The 21,849-nt window shown below is 36.7% G+C and overlaps 1 protein-coding gene across 1 annotated transcript in view; it reads right to left on the minus strand.

The window, feature by feature from the left end:
* Window positions 1-309: 309 nt before the first annotated feature.
* The window catches only part of IMPA2 (inositol monophosphatase 2), a 24,899-nt gene continuing 3,359 nt past the window's right edge, over window positions 310-21,849 (minus strand). The window contains exons 2-9 of the mRNA XM_085322512.1: window positions 21,752-21,844; window positions 15,571-15,704; window positions 10,951-11,055; window positions 9,486-9,531; window positions 7,142-7,250; window positions 3,572-3,680; window positions 3,222-3,373; window positions 310-2,284 (exon numbers count right to left, since the gene is read on the minus strand). Coding sequence (XP_085178638.1) covers window positions 2,169-2,284; window positions 3,222-3,373; window positions 3,572-3,680; window positions 7,142-7,250; window positions 9,486-9,531; window positions 10,951-11,055; window positions 15,571-15,704; window positions 21,752-21,844 — 864 coding nt within the window. The 3' untranslated portion in view covers window positions 310-2,168. The remainder of the gene's footprint in view (window positions 2,285-3,221; window positions 3,374-3,571; window positions 3,681-7,141; window positions 7,251-9,485; window positions 9,532-10,950; window positions 11,056-15,570; window positions 15,705-21,751; window positions 21,845-21,849) is intronic.

Here is a 21,849-nt window from a genome sequence, read left to right on the forward strand (position 1 = left end):
TTGTAGAGGAAATGTGAGCTGCTGGGAAGCYGACAGGAGGCTGCAGCAGCTTCTCCCGCCAGCTCCTCCCCGGAGCAGGGTGCGGGGACGCGGAGGGGAACGGATGCCACCACCCATGATCCCCTGCCCGGGTAAGCTTCCTTACAGAGCTTATCCCGATGGCAGAAGTTAGAGTAAAGCCCCCGCTGCTCTGACGGCTGCTGAGGCTAAGCCCCCTGGGATCAGAGTGGTGCGACCAAGCTCCACATCTGTCACTCAGACCTCAGCTGTCCTCTGAAAGAGGYGGGGGGAGGGAGAGTAAGAGACAAGTGAGCTTATTAGTATTTATTATTTGCATGATTATAGCACCTCAGTGCCCTGCCACGGACCAGAATCCCATCCTATTAGCACTGTGCAAACCCAGAACCAAAGTACAGTCCCTGCCCCCAGGGGCTTACAATCTAAGATTCAGAGGAGAGGCAGCAGTGGGATACAACGAGCTGGGCCGCCGTGATGGACAKCCTTGTCTGCCTGTTGAGAAACTATCGGAGTTCCTCAATGCTGAGTCGAATTAAGGGCCTGCATTTTAGACATTCTTCACACAGCCAATACTTCGTACTTCTCTTTGAAAATAAGATCAAGAAATCTCACAGAATTTGTGTTATATTCAGTGAAAAACATTTTTCATTGCAAGAAAGACATTTCAGGTTATTTTAGAAAACTCTAATTTGTGTTTTCTGGGTAGATATCTGAGCACATTTACAAAGCCTACACATGCACTGTAAAAACAAATTTAAAAAATTTTAACCAGTAGATATTTTTCGGTATATTCATTTATTTAATTTTCACTATTCTAAAAAAGAGAGATCTTTAAATTCAACCTTTTAAGAAAAATCAGAGATGATCTCATCTGAACTTTTTTTATTTTTTATCTTACCTATTTTTCAATAAAGTGATCTAAATAAAAAAAGGTTATCTTCGTGGAATTAAAAACTGATAGATACAAGGGTAGAGAGCAACTGTGCAACTGTTATATACAAAAGGTATATAACTGATTTTGCATTTTTTCCATTCAAAAGGTGTGATTACAACTCTGTGTGAGAAGGACGTGTGATTTACAGTTACCTTTTTGCAAGCATAGCATATGAGCTTATTTTTAATAATTTGGTAGTAGGGGCCAAATACTGCGCAAAGTGTCACTAAAATCAACAGCTCCTTCACACAGCTGGCCTGCTACTGTGTGTCATAGTTAATACTGTGAATAACTCCTGAAATTCAATGTTCCTGGGTTTAACTATAATTACTTTGTGACAGTAAGTATTGGCAGGTTTGACTATCTTACAGAGGCCTGTAGGAGGACAGTATGATTTATCCCTGTGAAACGAGATAAAAGAAAACAAGAACTAGCTGGACAATTTGTAAAATCATTGAACATTTTCCATGGTCAGTTCTGTCATGAGCCATTTGGTAGCCCCCACAGAAGTCACACAAGTAACATACACTCTTAACCTGAAAAGAACATCTAATATTAGCTTTCTTCTATCCATTCTCTAAATTGCTGTAAACATCCAAGATACCCATATATACACATGGGTATGTGTATGTRTATATATATATGTGTGTGTGTGTATGCTTTCATATACATGTATGGGTATATCTATATACACAGACATATATATATATGTACACATACACATATACAGAAATATAGCTATGACATAGTTAGGAAATAGTAATGTCACTTTTATTGCATTCTTAAGTATCATAGAACAAGGGTATTGTAGGCACACATCTTAACTATTCATCCTTATTACAGTCCTAAAGCTCATTTACCTGAGATCTGCATCTGTAAAAATAAAGTTCCATTTTTAGCTGCATGTTACAAAAGACTACATTTCAGCCCCACAGATAAGAAATTACAACCTAATTTTGAAACAAACGCTACAAGTAAAATATGCTATCTTATAAAAAAGATACTGCTGAAAGAAATACATATTAAAAAGGAAACATGATCCTTAGAGGTTTAAAAATCTTCCCATGCCTTCCCATATTGTAATAAATTTGTAAAAAATATTTGACACAAAATCTCCGCAGAAAGCATTCTGCTGAAATCACGTACCCTTTAAGCCACCCATCTCGCTAAAATTATGTAGTTCAGGAGGGTACATATTACAAGAATTTAATTTCCATCAGTTTTCATCATCCCGTCTGTAGTGAATAGTTTGTATTTCCTGAGCTATGAACATAGCCATCTCTCTAGTGCCCGCAGCAATCACTCGGCAGGACATAAGATCCAGAGGTCCCCCTGAGGACAAGAGGGTTAAGAGCTGTCTTAGGTCATGTAAAAAGGCAACATATTCCTAAATATAAACCACACTGTAATTAGATAGATTCAGAATTGAAACAACTTCACATAGCTCATTTTGGGATGAGAAGGAAAACTCAAATGCGGAACTCCTATCTTGAATCAAGATCCTGAGATCTTGAAATCTCTTGCAAAAATAATAATTTCAAAAAATTCTAGATAGTGCCAGAGGAAGCAACAGAAGCAGTGAATATCTACATTTGTTTAGGACACGATAATAAATGCAGTATTTCCTTATTTTCTCTCAGATAAAAACCAAGATGTGTTTTTTGAAAATCTATTAATAGGAAGGAATAAAACAGAAATTAGTTCAATCAGAATAGCACTCGTAGTCCCTCGTATCTTTCCACAATATCTGCACAGGGGTCACAATAAACTTCACTATTCTAAAGCCTCATTTTTCTGGAGATGTGCACATAGAAATTAATAAAATAATAATCTAAAATCATAAACCAGAAACTATATTGTCATTTACTCTAAGAACTTCCGAGTCAGTAATAGTCACATATATATCTGACAGTCCTTCCTTCTTGAGATGCTGTCTGTCTCTGCTGAAATCTGTTCAGAGCACAACTAGCAACCTTCTGGACTAGTCTTTACAGAAAATCTGATGCTTTAAAGGAGTTACTCAAAGTCATGGAAAGACAATTTGACTAAGAAGACTTTTGATGTGATGAAACCCCAAGCTGGAATTACATCATTGTGTTATGAATAACCAGCCAGAGTCTAATGGAGAGTACAGACATTTCTAATGAATATTGCTAGAAATTATACTGAGTCATAGGAAAAGGACTGTACTGAGGTAACAAAAGTTGCCCTGAACTGAGTTGCCCACTCAGTCTGAAAAAGTCAATGAAAAAATGAGCATTTTACTCACCTGAAGTGTCTATCACGGTGCCACCTGCCTCTCTAATAATGACAGTAGCTGCTGCCAAGTCCCAGCAGTGCAAGCCAAACTGGTAATAGGCATCTGCAGCACCAGATGCCAAATGGCACAGCGCCAGGGTAGAACTTCCGATTACACGAACCCTAAACACAGCGACAAAGGGACAAAATAATGTAAGGCAGAAAATGCCTTCGATTTCAACCTGTGTGTCAAGATTGCAAAATGTGCAACGTACTTGATTTAAGTAGAATGTAATTCTACTTAAATCTTAATGAGTGCTGTTTGGTTGTTGTTTTAATGATTTTCGTTCACAATGTGAGAGTCATTTTAAAATACCTTACCCATGTGCTTGGGCCTTGAGCAATCTCTCAATGTTACCAAGGAACAATTTCAAAGTTGCAGGGTCACGTTTTGGACCAATTTCTGTTAAAATTAAGGCCTTCGAGATATCTGCAATGTAAGTATTTTTTCCATTAATTTAACTGTTTCCAGATAGATTCTGAAAATTTTTCTTCAAACTAAATAATAATGGACTTTTCACAAAGAAACAATTTTCATATCTTCTTTTTTACCCCAGACTCTTTCACAGGATAAGTGGTTCCACATTAAAAATTGAAACAAGACTAAATTTTTCATATCAGTCTTATCTAAACATATTTTTTTCTTTAAAGAATAGGAAGATTAAAAATAAGAATACACTCTTTCTTACATTCCTTCTGTTTCCATACATTGTTTTCTTTCATTGATAACTCAGTTTTTGGCAAATTCACTAATATTAGCAGTTAACTAAAAACAATGCAGTGAGCTAGCAACTGTTATTGACAGTAAACTGATTACATTTGAAAACATAATGGTTCTTGAATAGAGAACTTTAATGTAATTTATAAACAATTAATAATTTAATAATATAGTAAGATCAATGAAAAGCTTCTACCTAAACATCAGTAATCCAGTCACAGCTCCCCTTCATTCTGACATTTCAGAGTAAAGACAYCTTATGATTGAGAAAACCTTTTTCTTACCATGAACTAAAACAATATCTCAATTAATAATAATAATGTTGCATTTGTATTGTATTCAGCAAAGACAACTCTGGTTTACAGCAGTTGAAGATCTTAGCCTTATGCACATGTCAAAGCCTACTGTAGTTAAAGGGAAGACTCACAGTGATGTACAAGGTTTTGAAGTAGTCCTCACAGGAGATATTGCTAGAATATAAGAACCTTATGCCAATTTAGGTGGAGACAGCTGGTCAAATGCCAAGAGTCCCTGCTTCTTCTGTGCAAGTTGAACTCAGGAGGTGTTAAAGATACAATGAATCTCAAAGTTGATTACTTATTAAATAGTCTGTGTCCAATGTCAGGTGTCACCTTCTACCCTGCATTAAACACAGGGAATGTCTAACTGTTTGTTACAGCTAATTGCATAATCTGAAAATTCTTAGCAGAAGTAGCAAGGAGGTTTTCAAAAGCAAATGAGGACAGAGTGAGACATCATTTAATTAAACAGGCTACCAGTGAATTTAGTATCACAGAGGAACATTACGGACTCAAGCAATGTGTAAGTGGTTCGTGAGTAACAGATACGTAATTAAAAGTTACAGGATATCACAAAGCTTAACTATAGGAATAGATTTAACAGTCACTTTTTAAATTACTGCACTGAAATATAGAAACATCGGTCCAGACATGCTGCAGGGTATTCAATGTTTAGCCACAACTGAGAATTCTGGATGGTGAAAGCAATCTGCCTTAGATCTTTTTGCATAACAGACCCAACTTATAATTACAGAATACTTGATGCATGCCTCATTGCTGAAATGCATCAAGCATTCATACCACACTAGTCACAGCTAGGTCATGACAAAGACAGTTGTTCTTTTGAGTTATTAAATATATTCCTCCTGAACAAACAGATCTCTCCAATTTTAATCAACGCTATGGCCAGTTAGAAATTGAACGAAGATACTGAGGTGAGGTAGAGAGAGAACTCTGCTTAGGAGAAGGAGGTATCTGCTCCCAATGCTCAATATGGCTTCAGCAATTCAAGGTAAAAGAAAATTTACTGAGCTCTCCTCACTCTGATACAAGGCAGAAAAATAGGAAGGATTGGTAGAAGAGATTTAACAGTGATACAGATACATTTATGAGGAAAAGACCAATTCTGTTGACCAGAGAAGAAGATTAGAAAAAGAAAATATTAGCACATGTAAGGCCAGACCTGAATCTAAGTGTGAGAAGAAAGTATCACTCAAGGTCAGAGGGAAGACGGTTCCTTCATTTAAGTGTATCCTGACTGCTTGACCTCACAAACCAGACCTACACAAATTAATCATTAACAAAGAACAGTTTTTGTCTRTACTGTAATTTCAAATAATTAAATCTGAACAATTCTAATGTCTGTCTTGAAGTTATCTTATAGATTAATGTTACAGAATGATCTCATTTCCTGAAAACAAAAGGCATGAGGTAACATGGCAGCCTAGGACTCCCCAACATATCACRCATTGGTGAAAGTTACTTCAGATGCAAGTACAGTGAAAAACACTCTCTTTTCCAGGGCTGGTTTATTCCACTGAAGCCACAATCTTTATAGAACAACTCTGAATGTATATACTTAAACATAAACAGAAGTGAGATTAAAGAAGCTGTTTTCACTGATGAAAATCCCCACCACCAAAGAACATATCCGAAAACAAAGCATTTGGAAGGGTAGAAGCACCTCTTCCTGTGCTGGGTTCTAGACACCCATATAGACTGAAAGTCCAGAGAAAGGAGGACAAAAGTGGCATGTGCCAAAATTATTCACTGCTCAACTGGAGACCAGAACACTCTGATTACACCTGTGAGTGAGGCCATTTTAAGAGTGGCTCAGCTAATCCAATCTGAGATGACCCTAATTTTCCCCCATAGTCTCTGCCAGCACAGATTATTGTGGAATATGGGGTATTCAAGCACAGACAGAAATGTGATGCATAATCCAGGATTAAAATCTTATCTCAGTTACTATTGACCTTACAATTTGCTCCATCTCTCCAAATGGGGAACCCCTCGCCCACGAACTTAATTTAAGTGAACATCCAAACTTCATCAAATTTCAGGGAAGACTTGATGCAGGGTCTGGTTGGGGGACTACAGTAAATCTGTATTTTAATTAAGATCCGTAAAATCTCTTGCTGAGGTGAAATTTTTACCATCTCCTGTGTATATTGATGTAAATTTTTGGCACATGTTGCTTCTGTCCTGTTACATTCTCCACTGCATTTTGATTGATTAAAAGAAAACTAATCTATACATGTCTGATCATTGTTATCTGTTGTCATTAGCTAAACAGACAGACATATGATTTGGTGTACTAATAAATTAATTCCACTAAAGTGTTGACTAAATGTTGGTAGCTATTTGTATGTCAAAACATACCTCACACACAAAAGAAAGCTGTTAAGGAACCCCTGTAAAGCATGCATCCTTTAGTTTACTGTTGGCCTACTAACATAGCACACTTTATGATATACAAGGCTATCCAAAAACAAGTGAATAACAGCCACCATAGTACTCTGACGCTGATTCACCACTTCCATTGCATCTTGGTTAAAAAAAGTCATGTCAGTGGCAAAACTGGAATGAAACTGGTGAATCTGCTCATGCTTGATTATTTTAAACAATAGTTATGAATCAAAACAATTTCTGATTATTTAAGAGTAGTTCACATTCAGCTGTAATATTTTAAAAGAAAATGAGAATAATTGTGATGTTTTCAGAAAAAAACCAAACACATAACAACAAGATTATCATGCAGAAGAAATACTTTCCATCAGGATAATGATATTTATTATCCTAATGTTGATTTGTAACAACTCTGAAACAAAATTAACATATTCCTTTTAGAGTTCTAACAAAATCTAGACCAACCTGTCTCTTTTGATACCTGAAGCCTTTTGTCATTACAAAATGCCCCTTGACCTCTTCTACCAGTGTATAACCGTTCTTCAGTGCAGTGGTAAATTACACCAAATTCAAGCTTTAAGATTTTGAAAAGGAAAGAAATGAATGCAACTCAAATTACTCATCAGAAATATAAACAACTTCTAACGGCAGAAAGATCAGCAATATTTTAATTGGCACATGTAATCAAAGATTATACTGATGCTAATAACTGGAATAAATTTACTATGATTGTTGAGCTATAGGTCATAAAAAACTCAGTTTATAAACAGAAGTTAATGCAATCTGTTCATAGTCTTCTAACTCCTACTTGCAGATCATCTGTGTTCATATTAGAATGGATTAAATGTTAGTTGCTTTCAAATTCAATTACATGTTTTTATTGAAAATAAGCAAGTCCTCTAAGGCCAAATTCTGAATGAATGAAAACTTTCACTGGTGAGCAGTTACACATAGAAGTAGTTCCATTGACTTTGGGAGGAACATGAAGGTTTGTAATCCCAAATACATATATGCAATCAGTTAGGCATCCAAACTCAAAAGTCACCTTTTCAACCATGGTAGTATACTCCAGTCACTCTTCCAAATTTTTCTCTGCAAATCCTTTCTTAATATATAAACGTGAGAGTCTCATGAAATCACAAGACTCCAAGAGAAGGAGTTTGAAGAGAAATACCAAGCCTAGTGGCCCAGAATGAAAGCTTTGGAGAATGAACAACACTGGGCTCTTTGTGGGAGTGTCTGCTTACCAATAAGAAAAGGAGGGTCAAAGTTAGACCCAAGATTTAATATTTCCATTTCTTTAATACTTTTCATCAAAAGATCTTAAAGCACTTTATGAACTTCAATGAGGAGTTCTTAAACTCATTCCTAGATAAATATTGTTAACCATATTTTATATAGGTGTAGAGAGATAACAAAAATCAAGTGACTTGCCCAAGGTCACAGAAGAAATTGGTAAAAAGGTCAAGAAAACTCAGATGTTCTAGATTCCAGATCTTCTCCATCCAATGTGAATAACCATCAATGTTCATCAGAGACAGTTCAGAGGAAAAAGGCTGTCCTTGCTCCTTACCCTGAGGTCCCATCTAAACTATTTTTTTTCCTGAGGGACACTATTAATAGACCCTTTCCCTGAAGACATCTGCAGGAATTTCTTCAGTGCTGTTCAAAGCTTACATTCAGGTCAGCTCCCCTATGTGTATTTTGGCTCATTTTCAAGTTACTACTTTTTTTCTGTTTTGCCCTTTTCCTTACTGAGGGAGTTTTAACATAATTGTTTGATTTTTTTTTTTGTTTCAGCTTTGTTTTGTTTACATAACCCAAAATATGCAGCATCAGAAGCATGATGGTGTTCTGGAAAACAATAAATATTACAGAAAACTGTCTGGTAATCATATGTAGTATTCAAAAGGACCTTCGGGAAGAAGTAAACTTCAGAAGAGCATGAAAGTGTTTTTCTGCCTTTTCTATGTTTGAAATGTCAAACTAGAGAAGTAAATAGCATTATTCAGTTTAAATGAGTGAAAGCTGCTAGCACATCTGAAAACTATGTTATTCCTGCACAGAGTTCTTGCTGGCTTCAGTGGCAACTATAGTTTTAAGACTTAGGCTGCATGAGGCACATTCCTTGGCAATTTGAATAGCTATTTCTTCTGTATATCTTAGACTGTAAAACAGCAGCATCTGGAAAAAAACCTTTAGCAGGAACGAGTACAGCTAGGAAACTCAAAGAAGATGGCATACACAAAGGCTAGATTCTTCTTTGTTTTCCTGTGATCAAGCTCTCATGAGGGAAGTATAGCAATTTTACCAGACAAAACCCAACAAAGTCAGATCAAATGAACTAGGTCCATAATTTTGTACTTATCATAGAAAATAGTTCTGAATAACATCTTGTAGCAGCAGTTAGCTTTCACAGACACTGCTAATAGGAAAAAAGCAATAATATTCAACTTAAGAACACCAGGATTTAATTAAAATTTAAATTATGAATAGGCAGCATTATATTTAGCTCATTGCAACTTTGTCTTACAAAACCTTGCTTACTCCAGTACTCCCTTTGTAGTCACACAAATCCAAAATTATTTTTAATAATTCATAAGAATTATCCTATATTTGCCAGGATGCATAAGTGAAGTTTTGGAGGACTGGGCTTTTAGACTAGCAGAGTATGCCCAAACACACTTAAATAGTATAGAAAAACTGGTGCAATAGCTGATTGGATGTTTTGGTTTTTTAAATTTCCACAGGGCTTTTAGGCTTCTAAGCCAGATCTCAGGTTACCCATCTTAAAGAACACATCTTATACCTCTTTGTTAACAGCAAATCCAATGCTCACTGCCACTGTTGGAAACCTGTGAAAAATAAGAAATGAAGTAACATTAAAATGAAAAATCTAAGTATGAAAAACCTCTGAAATTACTGGTTCTGCATTCACTTAGTCAATGAAACCCCACAGGGAGCTCTGCGACTTTACCCGGGTTTAAGCTAGTAACATTCTTGAAATTGTACCATTCTTCTTTTCTCAGTCTCTTTAACTTTGTCAACCCTTTTTAAAAAATATAACTTAATATAGGAAAAGACAAAAAAAACCCAAAAAACAAAAAAAAACCTTCATGAAGATATCAGTATTTTTATGCTATAACATGGTCTTTTTGCTTTAGCATAATTGAATTCTCCAATTTTAAATCATTAATGTTGTTATAACAAGTAATCACTTCTGAGAGCACATTTTGTTCAAGTGAACTCAGAGCATCTGAGATAGCAATTAAGTTACTGGGAGGTACCTTACTGCTGACATCAACACAAAGCGAAACCTGTTCCTCTACCCTCTCATTTGCAAAGTGACAATCATGTATTTAATTTGTTCCTTGTGGCTAAAGTATATTAACTGCACTTTCAATAATTAAATATATTCATTTTTTAAAAAGTATGTTTTAAAAAAGGCTGTAGAATAAACATTCAGAAAATATCGCTACAAAGAGAAAATTTTACTTCATTGGATGAAACACTAGCACATGATCTCCCCCTTCTCCAGCTGCTTGAATTCTATATAATTGCACCAGGAGTAAAGGAAATAGCTTTTATTTAATGATAACTGCAATTATGTTAAACTCCTAACTTTAAAGCAGAACATATTTTAGGTTTTTAATCAGAAATATTATGAACAATCATTAGTTTACAGTTTCCAGCACAATAATCCCTGGATTTCTTTTTTTAAAGCAGTACTACAGGAGTTTAAAAATAAAATCCATGTTATACAGTAAAGCTGAGTTTTCAGTTATATTCTACGTACATGCAACGGTTGTACTTCTCATGAAAAATGAATATGTGTATTGAAAGGGAGAAACCACTATTAAAAGGAATATTTAACAACCACATAAAAAGTTAGGCCAAATGTCATCACAGTACAGCCTTGTTTCTCCAGTTCAAGTCTCTACATGTTATGTGAGGTCTATGTACACGCTAGCTGTGAATCAAGAGCTTCTGGGTCATTTAGCAGAGAATCATCAGAGACTTTAGCTAACCTTTACATAACAATATAAAGTTCTCTGCAGCACAAACACTCACTCTCTGAGATATACCACATSAGGTATAAAAAAATATGGAGATGACTTCCACTTAGGCAAAACCTTTCTGAGTTTGAAAATGTAACAGTGTATGTAAATGTAGACTGAGCAAACAGCACAGTAAAATATCTTTAAACAAAAGGGAGGATAAACAGGAAGCTAAGTTTTACTATTTCATCTGTTTCCCCTTTACTGTCCACTTACCTGTGCACAAAATTGCATGTTCCATCAACAGGGTCAATAATCCAGGTAGGACTGTCTGTGAGGATACATTCTGAACCAGCAGCAGTGGATTCTTCTGCAATAAACCTGTATTTGATGTTGAGTAAAATGTATCTCAGAAAACTGAACTTCATCCTTCTGGTTTTTGAAGGGCTATTTAATTTGTATATAACGTACATATATATTTATTTCATTTTGGAGTGAGTGATTTTCATAGAAACTTTGAAAAAGAGTTCTCAAATGTATAGTATACAATTTTATATGGTAATAAATAATTCCATTTATGTTCACTCTCCTAATACACAATTATGAGAGCTGTGGAAAAGCAGACAGGAATGGATCTGAACTGGTATCTCTGGAATCCTAGGAGAAGCTTTTCTGTAGAATGTAAGTTTGTGAGTTAGGCCTGTCTTCTGCAGTAAGTAATACAAACTGCAAGATGTTATCTGCTGCTCTTTGCAGTCAAATTCAGTCAGTAACAAATAATATAGTCTCAGAAAATCCACAATCTTACTCCTACAGGAATTTTTTGCAGCAGTTTGGGTCAAGAAATTGAAAGATTTCAATCAAGCTGAACAAAGCTGAACTTTCTTCTTCCCATGACCCAAAGTAAATCAACAAATTAATTTTTTTTTGGATGCACAAGGCACATATTGAAGTCTGAACTTGTCTCCTGTTCTGTACAAATTTCTTTCAGTAGTTTTGTTTTTGTTTTTTTCCTGGGAAATGTACATCCAGTTCTGGCATATTTCCTGCTGACCTTAATTATCCTTGCTCTCCCATGAACTGCGCTCATAAACTGTTTCTGTAAGCACTCTGCAGGTGCTGTTCTTACAGATTTCAGTAGAGTTCTGCACATACAGAATGTGTAAAATCAGAATGCTGGTACAAAATTTTGGTTTGGTAATCACATTTGAACAGCTGGCTTTGGTATAAAGAGCTCCTTCAAATGCCTGAAGAAAAAGAAATTCCTTTCAAAGCTACAAAGAGGAAAAAAATAGAAAAAAAAAATAAGGGAAAATACCTTTTGCAGAAACAATTGCTTCCTTGGAAATGGAGTAGCACCTAATTGCTCTTGTACCCTCATCATGAATTGCATAATGCTACAGTCATGGCTTTAAAATGTTGTGCAGATAGCACAGAAGGACACTTGAATTTTCCAAATGCTACTTTGCCTTTCCCTTAGTAGAAAGGGACTAACTTGGTAGCATTATCGGCAACTGTTCGTATGACAGGAAAAGCTTGCTATATTTTAATCTTCATCAAAGATAACAGTGAAAGGCCATACTTGAAAAGACACTTGAAGAGTTAGTGTGCAACCAGGAAGCCAAAAAGACTTGAACAAGCAGTGGAAGTTCTCATATTATATTGCAGATTGTTTGCTCTATGCATTCTATCACGTTGTCTTGATGTTTAGCACTTATTTTTCCTTTTAAAAATTCTACTAATTATGACCTAAACCCCATGATAAGCTTTGGCTGCACTGCTGGCTACACATGAAACTCATCTTCTTGCAGATGGAACACCTTAAAACTGATCTCAGATTTTCCATCTTCACTCACAAATTATGTCTCTGTTTCAACCCCCAGCCAGCTCTACAAACCAGAGGTTGAACTGTAACCACTGTCTTGCCAGTCAAAGAAAAGTCAAAGAGGAATCTCTTTAAAGATAGAGTTTTATTTTGTAAGGTGTTTTACTCTGAAGTATCATGAGTACCACTTGCCTTTTCCTTACAGTGGATAACTTAGCACTGCAGTCCTTATGTACAAAAATTCACATATGAAGCTGGGGTACTGAGGTACCATTGACAGGTAACAATGTCCCAGATTAATTTTCAGAAGTAGGAGGTGTATGATAAATAAGATATTCATTGCCTAAAATAAGCCTATTGTTGCTGTACAGTGCTGAGTACTGTGATAGCTGCTATAGGCCAACACATTACAGATGTGTTGCAATACGGCTGTGTCCTGTAAAAGCATACAAACTAAGAAAAGTATTCAGGCTAAAGCACTGGATACCAAACTTTAGATAGGTACAGTTTCAGAAGTGGGAGAGGTAGCCATGTTATTACAGTAGCTGATTAAATATACCAGCTTTTCAGCTCTGTTGACCCCTCTTCAAATCTGGATTAAAGTTTTCTCCCACTGAAAATGAGCCTAGTAATTTTAGCCTAGCCTTAGTGGACATCTGTTCATATCACAAAGCCAGTGTGAAATCCACTGCTGGAACAGCCAGGAAATAGTAGTATGGCATAAACTGCAGCTAAGGGTGATATTCACTTAAGAGCAGAAGGATCAAAACAGGGCTATACCTCATCTATCCCTTTATGACGGTGTGAGGGAAAAAGCCAGCCACCTAGAGCTGGATGTCAGCATCTATAACAGCAGTGTGCTCATTTTAATGGCTATGGGATTAAGCCCACAATTAATATCAAAGATGAAAACTTGTGTATCAATAACACAGGCAAACAATACAGTAGGTAACCTCTTTCAACCAGTAGTCCCTGACACTGCTGTCTGTATCTGCATTTTGCAAAGCTCTACCAGAAGAAATACTCTATTGAAAAGACTTAAAATATTTCAGAGTGCTGAAGAGATAGAGCAAAGACAAAAACACGGATTAAGCACAAATGAGTATGGTGCATATTCGGTAGCCAAACAGAGACAAGAAAAAGAAATATGGGACAGAGGTATGTTTTTAACTGGTTTTCCTAACATTTTTTATTACTTTTGAGTACATTTCCAGTATCTGAGGATGTATCACTCTGCCACAGCTCAAATGGTACAGAGTGCAGTGAGATCCCTCTTAATTTTTCTAACTTCTAAGATACACTTTTTGAGTCAGAGGGCATAAGAATAAAGATAATTTAAAAGAGAGAGAAATAACATAGAAATCTTCACTGGTGATTTTAACAGGCAGATTAAGGAAAAGACATAACACAATTTAAATAATCTTTTAACCCTTATGTTGCACTTTAATTTAAACTTTGATTGCTACTGTGGACTCTTTATTTAATCTATTTTTTTATTTATGGTTCTAAACTAACGTAAATTTATTCACTGTCAGAACAATTCCAACCAAAACCAATAACTACTACCAATAAAAATTACTGTTTTGAAAATATAGCTATTCCCTCATTTGCTCATTTTGTCAGAAGTTAACTGCACAGGGTTAATAAAGCCAGAGATTTTTCAGTTTCTAAGTCTATGTTGGCCTTACAACTTTTGTTCTCATTCTGAGTAACGTGAGTGCTTCTGATGATTCTCACTTTATGTGAAATTTGTACATTGTATGTCTTCTGCCAGACTGTCCAGGAAAAGAAACAACATACTGGAGATGAGAAAAGAGTACAGCCAGCAATAGTGGATGGAATATTACACAAATAATAGGCTTGTAAAGCCTGGCACTCTCTTTGAGAACCACATCCAAGAACCACACATTACGCTGTACAGTAATGCTTCAGTATGTGATCACATACAACGTGTATTTAGAAAGACATACTTAGTATATAATGTTCTTTCTACTCATTCTTATGTTGCTTTTTTTAAAAACAATGCCATAGCTGACTGAATCAGATTAGTAAAATATTTATAGTGTTAGCCCTCCAGATTCTCGTTTTTGTTTATTTCTGCACAGTGCTGGATTGCAAGGCTCACATCCGCTAAAGCAGCATACAGTTCAAGGAAATTCTACAGTATTTAAGTGATTTACAGGCTCTGTGCTGGCTCTGAAGGAAAAGGAATTTTACCCTTGCAGAGTGAAGCCAAATGTGGAAATCAATTGCACAGTCTCTGCATCACAACAACCCTGGCCAACTAATATAAAACCTCTCTCTAATCTGTGCATAGGCTGGAAGGAGGGAGCAGTTATTTTCAAATTGACCTTCACAGTTCCAGAGGAGTCAACAATGCGATCTATTTTTAAAACTTTGGGTTAAAATCCCAAATAATATCTTGTTTGTGTCTAGTTTATTTATATGCATCAAATGATGATAAACTGCTCTACTTCTCACTGATTTTAGGATCCCACACAGCACAAGATAAATGTGATTAAATATGTCAATTGTCCTTATTTGGCAAATGCTTATGCATAATGGCAAGAGATAACAATGGAAGGGTCTGCAGGATAGAGCCTTTGTTATCATTAATATCAGCTTTATTTTAAAACAGATATTTGTCATGTCACTCTTATACAGTAGAGAATAGATCAATACTGAGAAAAACGTGGAGGTTCATACAAAACCTTCATACAAGATATCCCTACAGGAGAAAAAAACATTACATTACTATTAAATAAATTTCAAGAAGTCAAGAAACAAATGTTTAAAAATGCACAGGTCATGATGTAAATACTAGAAAATCTGATGCCCTGAGTATAGGGCAGCAGTAGTTTTTTAAGGAGATTTATGTAAGTGTCTAAMAAGAATAGATTAATATTTAAGAGATACAAAATTGAATGAAACTGAATTAAGAAAAAATAACTTTTACCAAAGATACTTGACTTCTAGGGACAGACTTTCAAAACTCCTTTCAAATGCAAGTCAGACATATAGCTTTTACAGGAAAAAACAGTCATGGATAGGTTCTTTCTACAGATACTCACCTGTGGGAGGGAAACTTCTCTTTCAGAGCAGAAATAATTAAATTTTCCACAAAATGATCAGTTTCTGTCACAAGATCTGCTGCAGATGTCTTTGTAGACACTTGTTTTTCCTCTGTTAGAGCTTTCCTAATAATCTGAAAAAGGAATTCAAAGATTAGATTGGTTTCAGTCCTTCATCTTATGGATGCTAAAATAATACATTTATTTTCAAAATTACTCAGGACACTTAAGAGCCTTTGTAGGCTTAATTCTATCAGAACCTGTTCTATTTCTTCTGCAAATAAAAATCCTGCTGAGATAATGAGTAGTCTTGGGAAATACAGGATTTTGAATCACTCTGCAAGAATATCTCTTGACAGCTCAGAAAAGGATTGATGAATGGGATCTATCTAATAGGAAAAAAAAGATGATGGCAGTCACTGGGATTTAGGAAATTACAGAAAATACACATAAGAAAAGAAACAACTACAAGGCTCAAGAATATTTCATAGAAAACCTTTTTTGTTTTCTTTTTTTAATTTGCAGGGAAAATATCCCCTCTGCTCTCTTACTTTAAAAACATGCAATAAAGCAAACTATGTTAGTTCATTTTTGCCAACAAAAATGCATACCATTAAATTTTTCTTCTGCATATGGATGTTCTGAACTTCTAGTGCTGACCAACCACTTGTACCAAAAGAATTGCTATTTATTTTACAAAAACAAAGATTCAGACATTTCCCTAGATATGGAATTGGTGATCTAACTCTTGATTCTTTTTTTGGAAAAATACTTCTCTCCTTTTAAAAAGCTTTATTGTTATTAATGAAGAACTATACCACATTCATTGTAAATGCACGGAACAGTTAATGAAAACTTTTCCCTACTTTTACTATTTTCATTCTGGGTTTGTTTTTTGATTCTTCATTAAAAAGAAAAATAATGGGACAGGATGATAATGCTTGAACTAAAGTAGTTGACTTACTTTTAACCAGTGAAAATTATAAATTATTTGAAATGGTGAAAACAAAATAAAGAAAGAAAATTAAGTACTACTTATTTGTGTAGAATTGTATTAAATAAAAACAGCACCGACAAGATTAATATTAGAAGTGACTTCTAAAGCACATATTTAAATTATTTAAGGAATTTTCTGTTGATTGAAGTATTTTAAAACTATGTAAGGAGAAATGCTTTGTGATCAAATAAAATAGTTCTGCTGGACTGGGAAACACGAATTCCTAAATTTCAATTTCAGCTCTTGTTTTCCATAGTCTAAAATATTACACTTGAAATGTCTTTGAATTGTTCTGATGTATTATCTACATCGCTGACTGTTATGTATGCATGTTAGTATTGAAGGCCCTCTGACTAATCTTTCTGTTTCCTGAGCTGTAAAACATGATTTATGCTTATTTACTGAGCCTAAGGACAGATTAATATTTTTCAGTTTGAAGTTCTGCTCAAGTTCATTACTGCATACTGCAATATTTACTCCACTTAATCTCTTCAATTCCATTAATGTCCTGCATGATTTTTTTGATGATTTTACCATAGATTCAGAAGACTGTAGGTCTAGGAAGGCCCTCAGGCTGCTCCTTGGTCCAAAGTAAAATCCAAATCACTCAAGTCATCTCAGCTGTGTTATGTAACCTGTTTTAAAAAACCTGATATGCTGATGTTGACTATATATAAGTAAATGTGATGCTAAAGACTGGGCTCAGAAATTCATACAACCAAGCAGATAAGGAATACTACTTATTTCTTGCCTTCGGCACTCCTTTCATTAGAGAATATCTGTTTTTTTTTTTTAACAGTGCCATGTTCTTGACTCCCATTCAGTTCGAAAACATAGATTAAGGAGAATTTGCAGCCATTTAAATCAGTACAGGCTAATGTTTAGCAGGCAAGTTAAATCACACCTGATCCTTGCTGTAAAAGGAGAGGAGAAGTTAAAGTTCTCTTTTGTGGATGGGCTATGTGGTCAGTTGTTTTTCATTATGTGTTCCAGTATTTGATCTTTCCTTTTTGAACGCAGTACTGTGCACTTCTCAATACTGAATTTAATCTAACCCATTTCTGATCCTTTTCCATTTTTTCCTGACCATTTTTGATTAGATGCCTGTCTTCATCCCTCTCACTTTGATTTCTTTGTTGATTTTATGTAAGTATATATTCTGTCATTCAAGTCCTTCATTAAAAGACTGAATATTACCAGGTCCAAAACTGGATTTTTGCAGCATCCAATTTGGTATGTTCTGCCAGTCCGACAGCTATTAAAAATATTCTTGTTTCCCAGAGAGTTGTGTACTAGCCTTGCGGTAGCCAGATTCATATTTACATAATATTTCCAAAATATGTATTATGAAATATACACATATTTCCTAAATATTTACATAATTTATTTTTGAAAGTGTAATAGGAAAGCACTATCAAAAGCTTTTTGGAAAAAAAAATCACTTCTGTAACTTCTACTGTTATCCAAGTGTCAACTGTCAGGGGGAGGTGGTTAAACTGGTTTGATGTACTCTTTTTCTTTGACAAACCCATCCTGTCCCTTTCTCTAGCTGATGTGTGGTGACTGACATGTGCCAACCTGAAGCTCCAACTTACAGTCACTTGGTGCGTGTGAATCCCCAAGGCCTTAACCTTAATACAAAGCTGTGGAAGACGGCTTCTCTCCCATCCCCTCCTCAATTCAGGTGGCAGGAGCAGGCCCACACGCTACCAGGACACATGGCCAGCTCCCTACAAGGAAGTGCTTCTCCCCATGTCTTCTGTAACTGGCGGCAAGACACCAAGACAGCAAGAGAGAAGTTGTGGTGCTGCGCTGAGGTACCAGCAACAAATTGGCACCATGTCTGTATTAGCTCACCTCCTCTAGCAGGGGATGCTGTGGGACGGATGGGTCTCTGCTAATTCTCTGCCCCTAACAAAGAGTCTGACAAAAGGAAATCTTACTCATCTGCACCAGCCTGTATGAGTGTGTAATCCAAGTCAGAGTCCAACAAACAAAGATTATTCCTCCTCTCATCATAAATAAGCTTTTGTTCTCCATACATTTATTACATAGCTGAGAGTAGTCCAGAATTCTATTTACGTTGAATAATACCTACAAAATTCCTCTAATTAATAAGAATACCAGACCCACTGCCCTAGTGGAGAGAACTGATCACTTTGAGAACATCACTCAGCTTGTCTCCTTGCCAAAGCCTTACATTAAGTTTTGTAGACATTTACTGCAACCGCCAGGTCTTCCCAACTGGGTGTGGAACTACGTAAAAGCTTCTCTCTAAATAAAAGTTATTGCAGCAGGTAAATAGAAGAACAAAGTACCCACAGGCTGATGAAATACACAGCTGATTGCGCCTTATCATTACTGTACAATAAGACTGGCAACCATGAAGTTGCACTCTGGCTGTAAACATATTTTACTAGGCTTCATCATTGTGTTATAGATTGTTTCAAGTTTACCTAGACTTTTATAGCAGCTGATTTATGGGAGTCTGTGGTTATTCAGAGCAGAGCTGCTTAAAATTTTTAGCCCATACTGCCCTTCCACTAATAAAGAATTGTCTAATCCCACCTGCTTTTCTTACACGAAAAGAACAAAGCAAGTAGAGTTTGCCCACAGAATAACCAGAAGAGATGTCTGAGAAAGTCCAGTTATATATGGCCTCACAGAGTGGACTGGGCATGACTTCAATGCAGGTCAGTTAAAGAGATTACAAAACCATGGCGATTCTTATTATGAAATATCTATACATGGAGGCCCCAAGATATGTTGTTAAAAAAAGGGAACTAAGTGACAGCGTAGACAAGAGAGGCATGACTTTGGTCCGGGAATGGAAGTTATTCTAGCAACATCATTTTTGACGCATATTCAAGCAATCATATATTTATCAGTCTTTTAAAATTAGAAAAAAAAATATCCCAAAGCATAGATGCATATCATTTGGAAGGAAGATACATTTTGCTTATGCTTATGAAACCTAATGCAATATGAATTAAACAATCATACAGGCAAAAAAAAGGAAGACTAGGAAACTCTATTACTGATTGATTTCTCCTAGAAATTCAAAATCTTGAGTTGCATGCCTTTCTTCAGGTTGGGCCTTGCAATAAGATTTTCATAGATGCTTGCTAATATGCAATCATAAAATGATTCCAAACTTTCCTAATCTGGCATAGAYTTAGGAAATAAAAGGCATTAAAAGAAAGACTGAAATGGAAAATTTCCATGCAGGGTTGGAGATAGCACTCAGATCTGGGGAAAAGACAATGTAAGCAGATTTCTGGGGATGGAGGTGAAGGTGGAAGAGTCTGAGGGACAGGAAAGAGACAGAAAAAAATAAAGTGAACTTGACCAGTGGAACTGACTATTTTGGTGGCCAAGACTCAATTTTATTAGTCACTTTTCAGTAAAAGTAGATCTAGTCCCATCAAACCTATGTTTGTGCCATATATCTGGTCTTATGTGCTAGACATAAAGTACTTTGTGTACTTACGTTTAGCTTTTTGGGGGACTAGCAAAAAGTGTATTGACTCTTTAATAAAAGGCACTGACCTACTTGCACCTTTTGTTTAATGACCCACAAGGATCTCTGATGTTTTTTGTAATTAAATACATTCCTTAGCATTATGTTAAAAGTTAAAAAAACCTCTACCAAATTACCAAATCCTACTTAAACAATATTTGGCTGGTTTTAACTTGGCCTGCCATGGAATTAGCCATTTCCTTCCAGCTGCAAAGTAGCAATGGCAACTTACAAAGTAAAGATGCAAATTGTAATCTTCTGGAATGTTTATTTCTTCCAGGAGAAGGTGCTCAGCTGTGGTCTTGAGGGACATTAAAATGGCTGAAGATGGTTATGGCTGTATTCACAATTAAATATTTTGAGAGAGAAGGTGTGGAGGCTTGAGCAAGTCATGAGAGTGTCTCTTGTGAAATGGCTGGCAGAATAAATATGCTGGAGAAACTCCAGTTTGGAGATTCTGTGAGAGCATGACCTGTCATCCCAATTTGGATTATCCATTTGTTCCTTGCATAACTAAAACACGCCTTCTCTACTCTGGCATTCCATTAATCTTTGCTGTTGTCCCTTTTTCTTCTACCAAGGGGAAAAATAGGTGTAATAACATATACTAAGGAAAAGTTACAGGTCCTGGATTCAATATCAAAATCATAGCATACAGAAACAAAGTGTTTTTCAAAACAGAATGGAAGCAGAGGAGAAATATATGTTGCTGATGTATATATTTTACCCAATTTCTCATCTGAACAGTCTGCTGATCCCACTTCTAGGCTCTGTTGGGGCCTAGAAAAATTTCTGCCATCTCACACAATGGGGCCAGGATGTCTCCTGAGATGACTAACCTTCATCTGTGTTGAAACACAGGTCTTAAGCAAGCTACTGTTGATCTCCACAAGACACTGCCTATTTATTCCTAGTAAGTGAATTTCAGTCATTGTGAAGACACTGATATAACAAAATGACAAAAATCTCTGTGACACAACTGTTTTTCTCTGGAAAAGCTGCTCAGAAAACAAATGCTGGTATTGTAGTCTATAAATTCACAATAATCTGGATAAATGCAGCATGGTGTGAAATCTCAGTTGTACATAAATTCAATACTAGCATCACAGCATGCTCTAAAAACATTTCAGCAGCAGAATAAATGCTCACTTGTTTTACAAATGAAGAAAAAAACTATTAAGGCGTGTTCACACTGACACCCCCTCCTTTTCTTTTAAAGAAAATTCTCCGAGTCATAAAATACACGCGCCCTCCACCCTTATGGTAAGGGCAGCCGCCAGCGACGGCGGCCCTGGGGATCCCGACGTCGTCCACGGCGCTGGGGCACAAACCAGGAGGTACTGGAGGCGCTGACATTGGCTATGAGCGCTGCATCCGTGTGCGTGCGTGTGTGTGTGCCTGTGTGTTCGCGGGGTGTGTGTCCATGTGGGGTGCCTGTGGGGGAGGGTTTGTATGTGTGTGTGTGTGGGGGGGGGGATGCGTGTGTCCGTGTGCGCTGGGGCACCGGCGGACCCCGCGCTGCAGCGGCGCGGGTGCCATGCCGTCCTCCCCCTCCTCTTCTTCCTCCTTTCCCCCTCCCCCAAATTCACGACGCGTCCCTAGTGAACCGGCGGGGGAAGGATGCTCCGGCGGCGGCCCCGGGCCCCGGCGCGGCGCGGTCTCACCTGCCCGGCGCGGAGCGCCAGCTGCACCGCCACCTCGGCGCACTCCTTCCAGGGGTCCCCGCCGCCGGCCGCCCCCTCCGCCTCCTCGCACGGCTTCA

This window comes from Rhea americana, unplaced genomic scaffold, assembly GCF_003343005.1.
Source record: "Rhea americana isolate MKP2758 unplaced genomic scaffold, rheAme1 scaffold_78, whole genome shotgun sequence".
NCBI classification, from domain to species: domain Eukaryota; kingdom Metazoa; phylum Chordata; class Aves; order Rheiformes; family Rheidae; genus Rhea; species Rhea americana.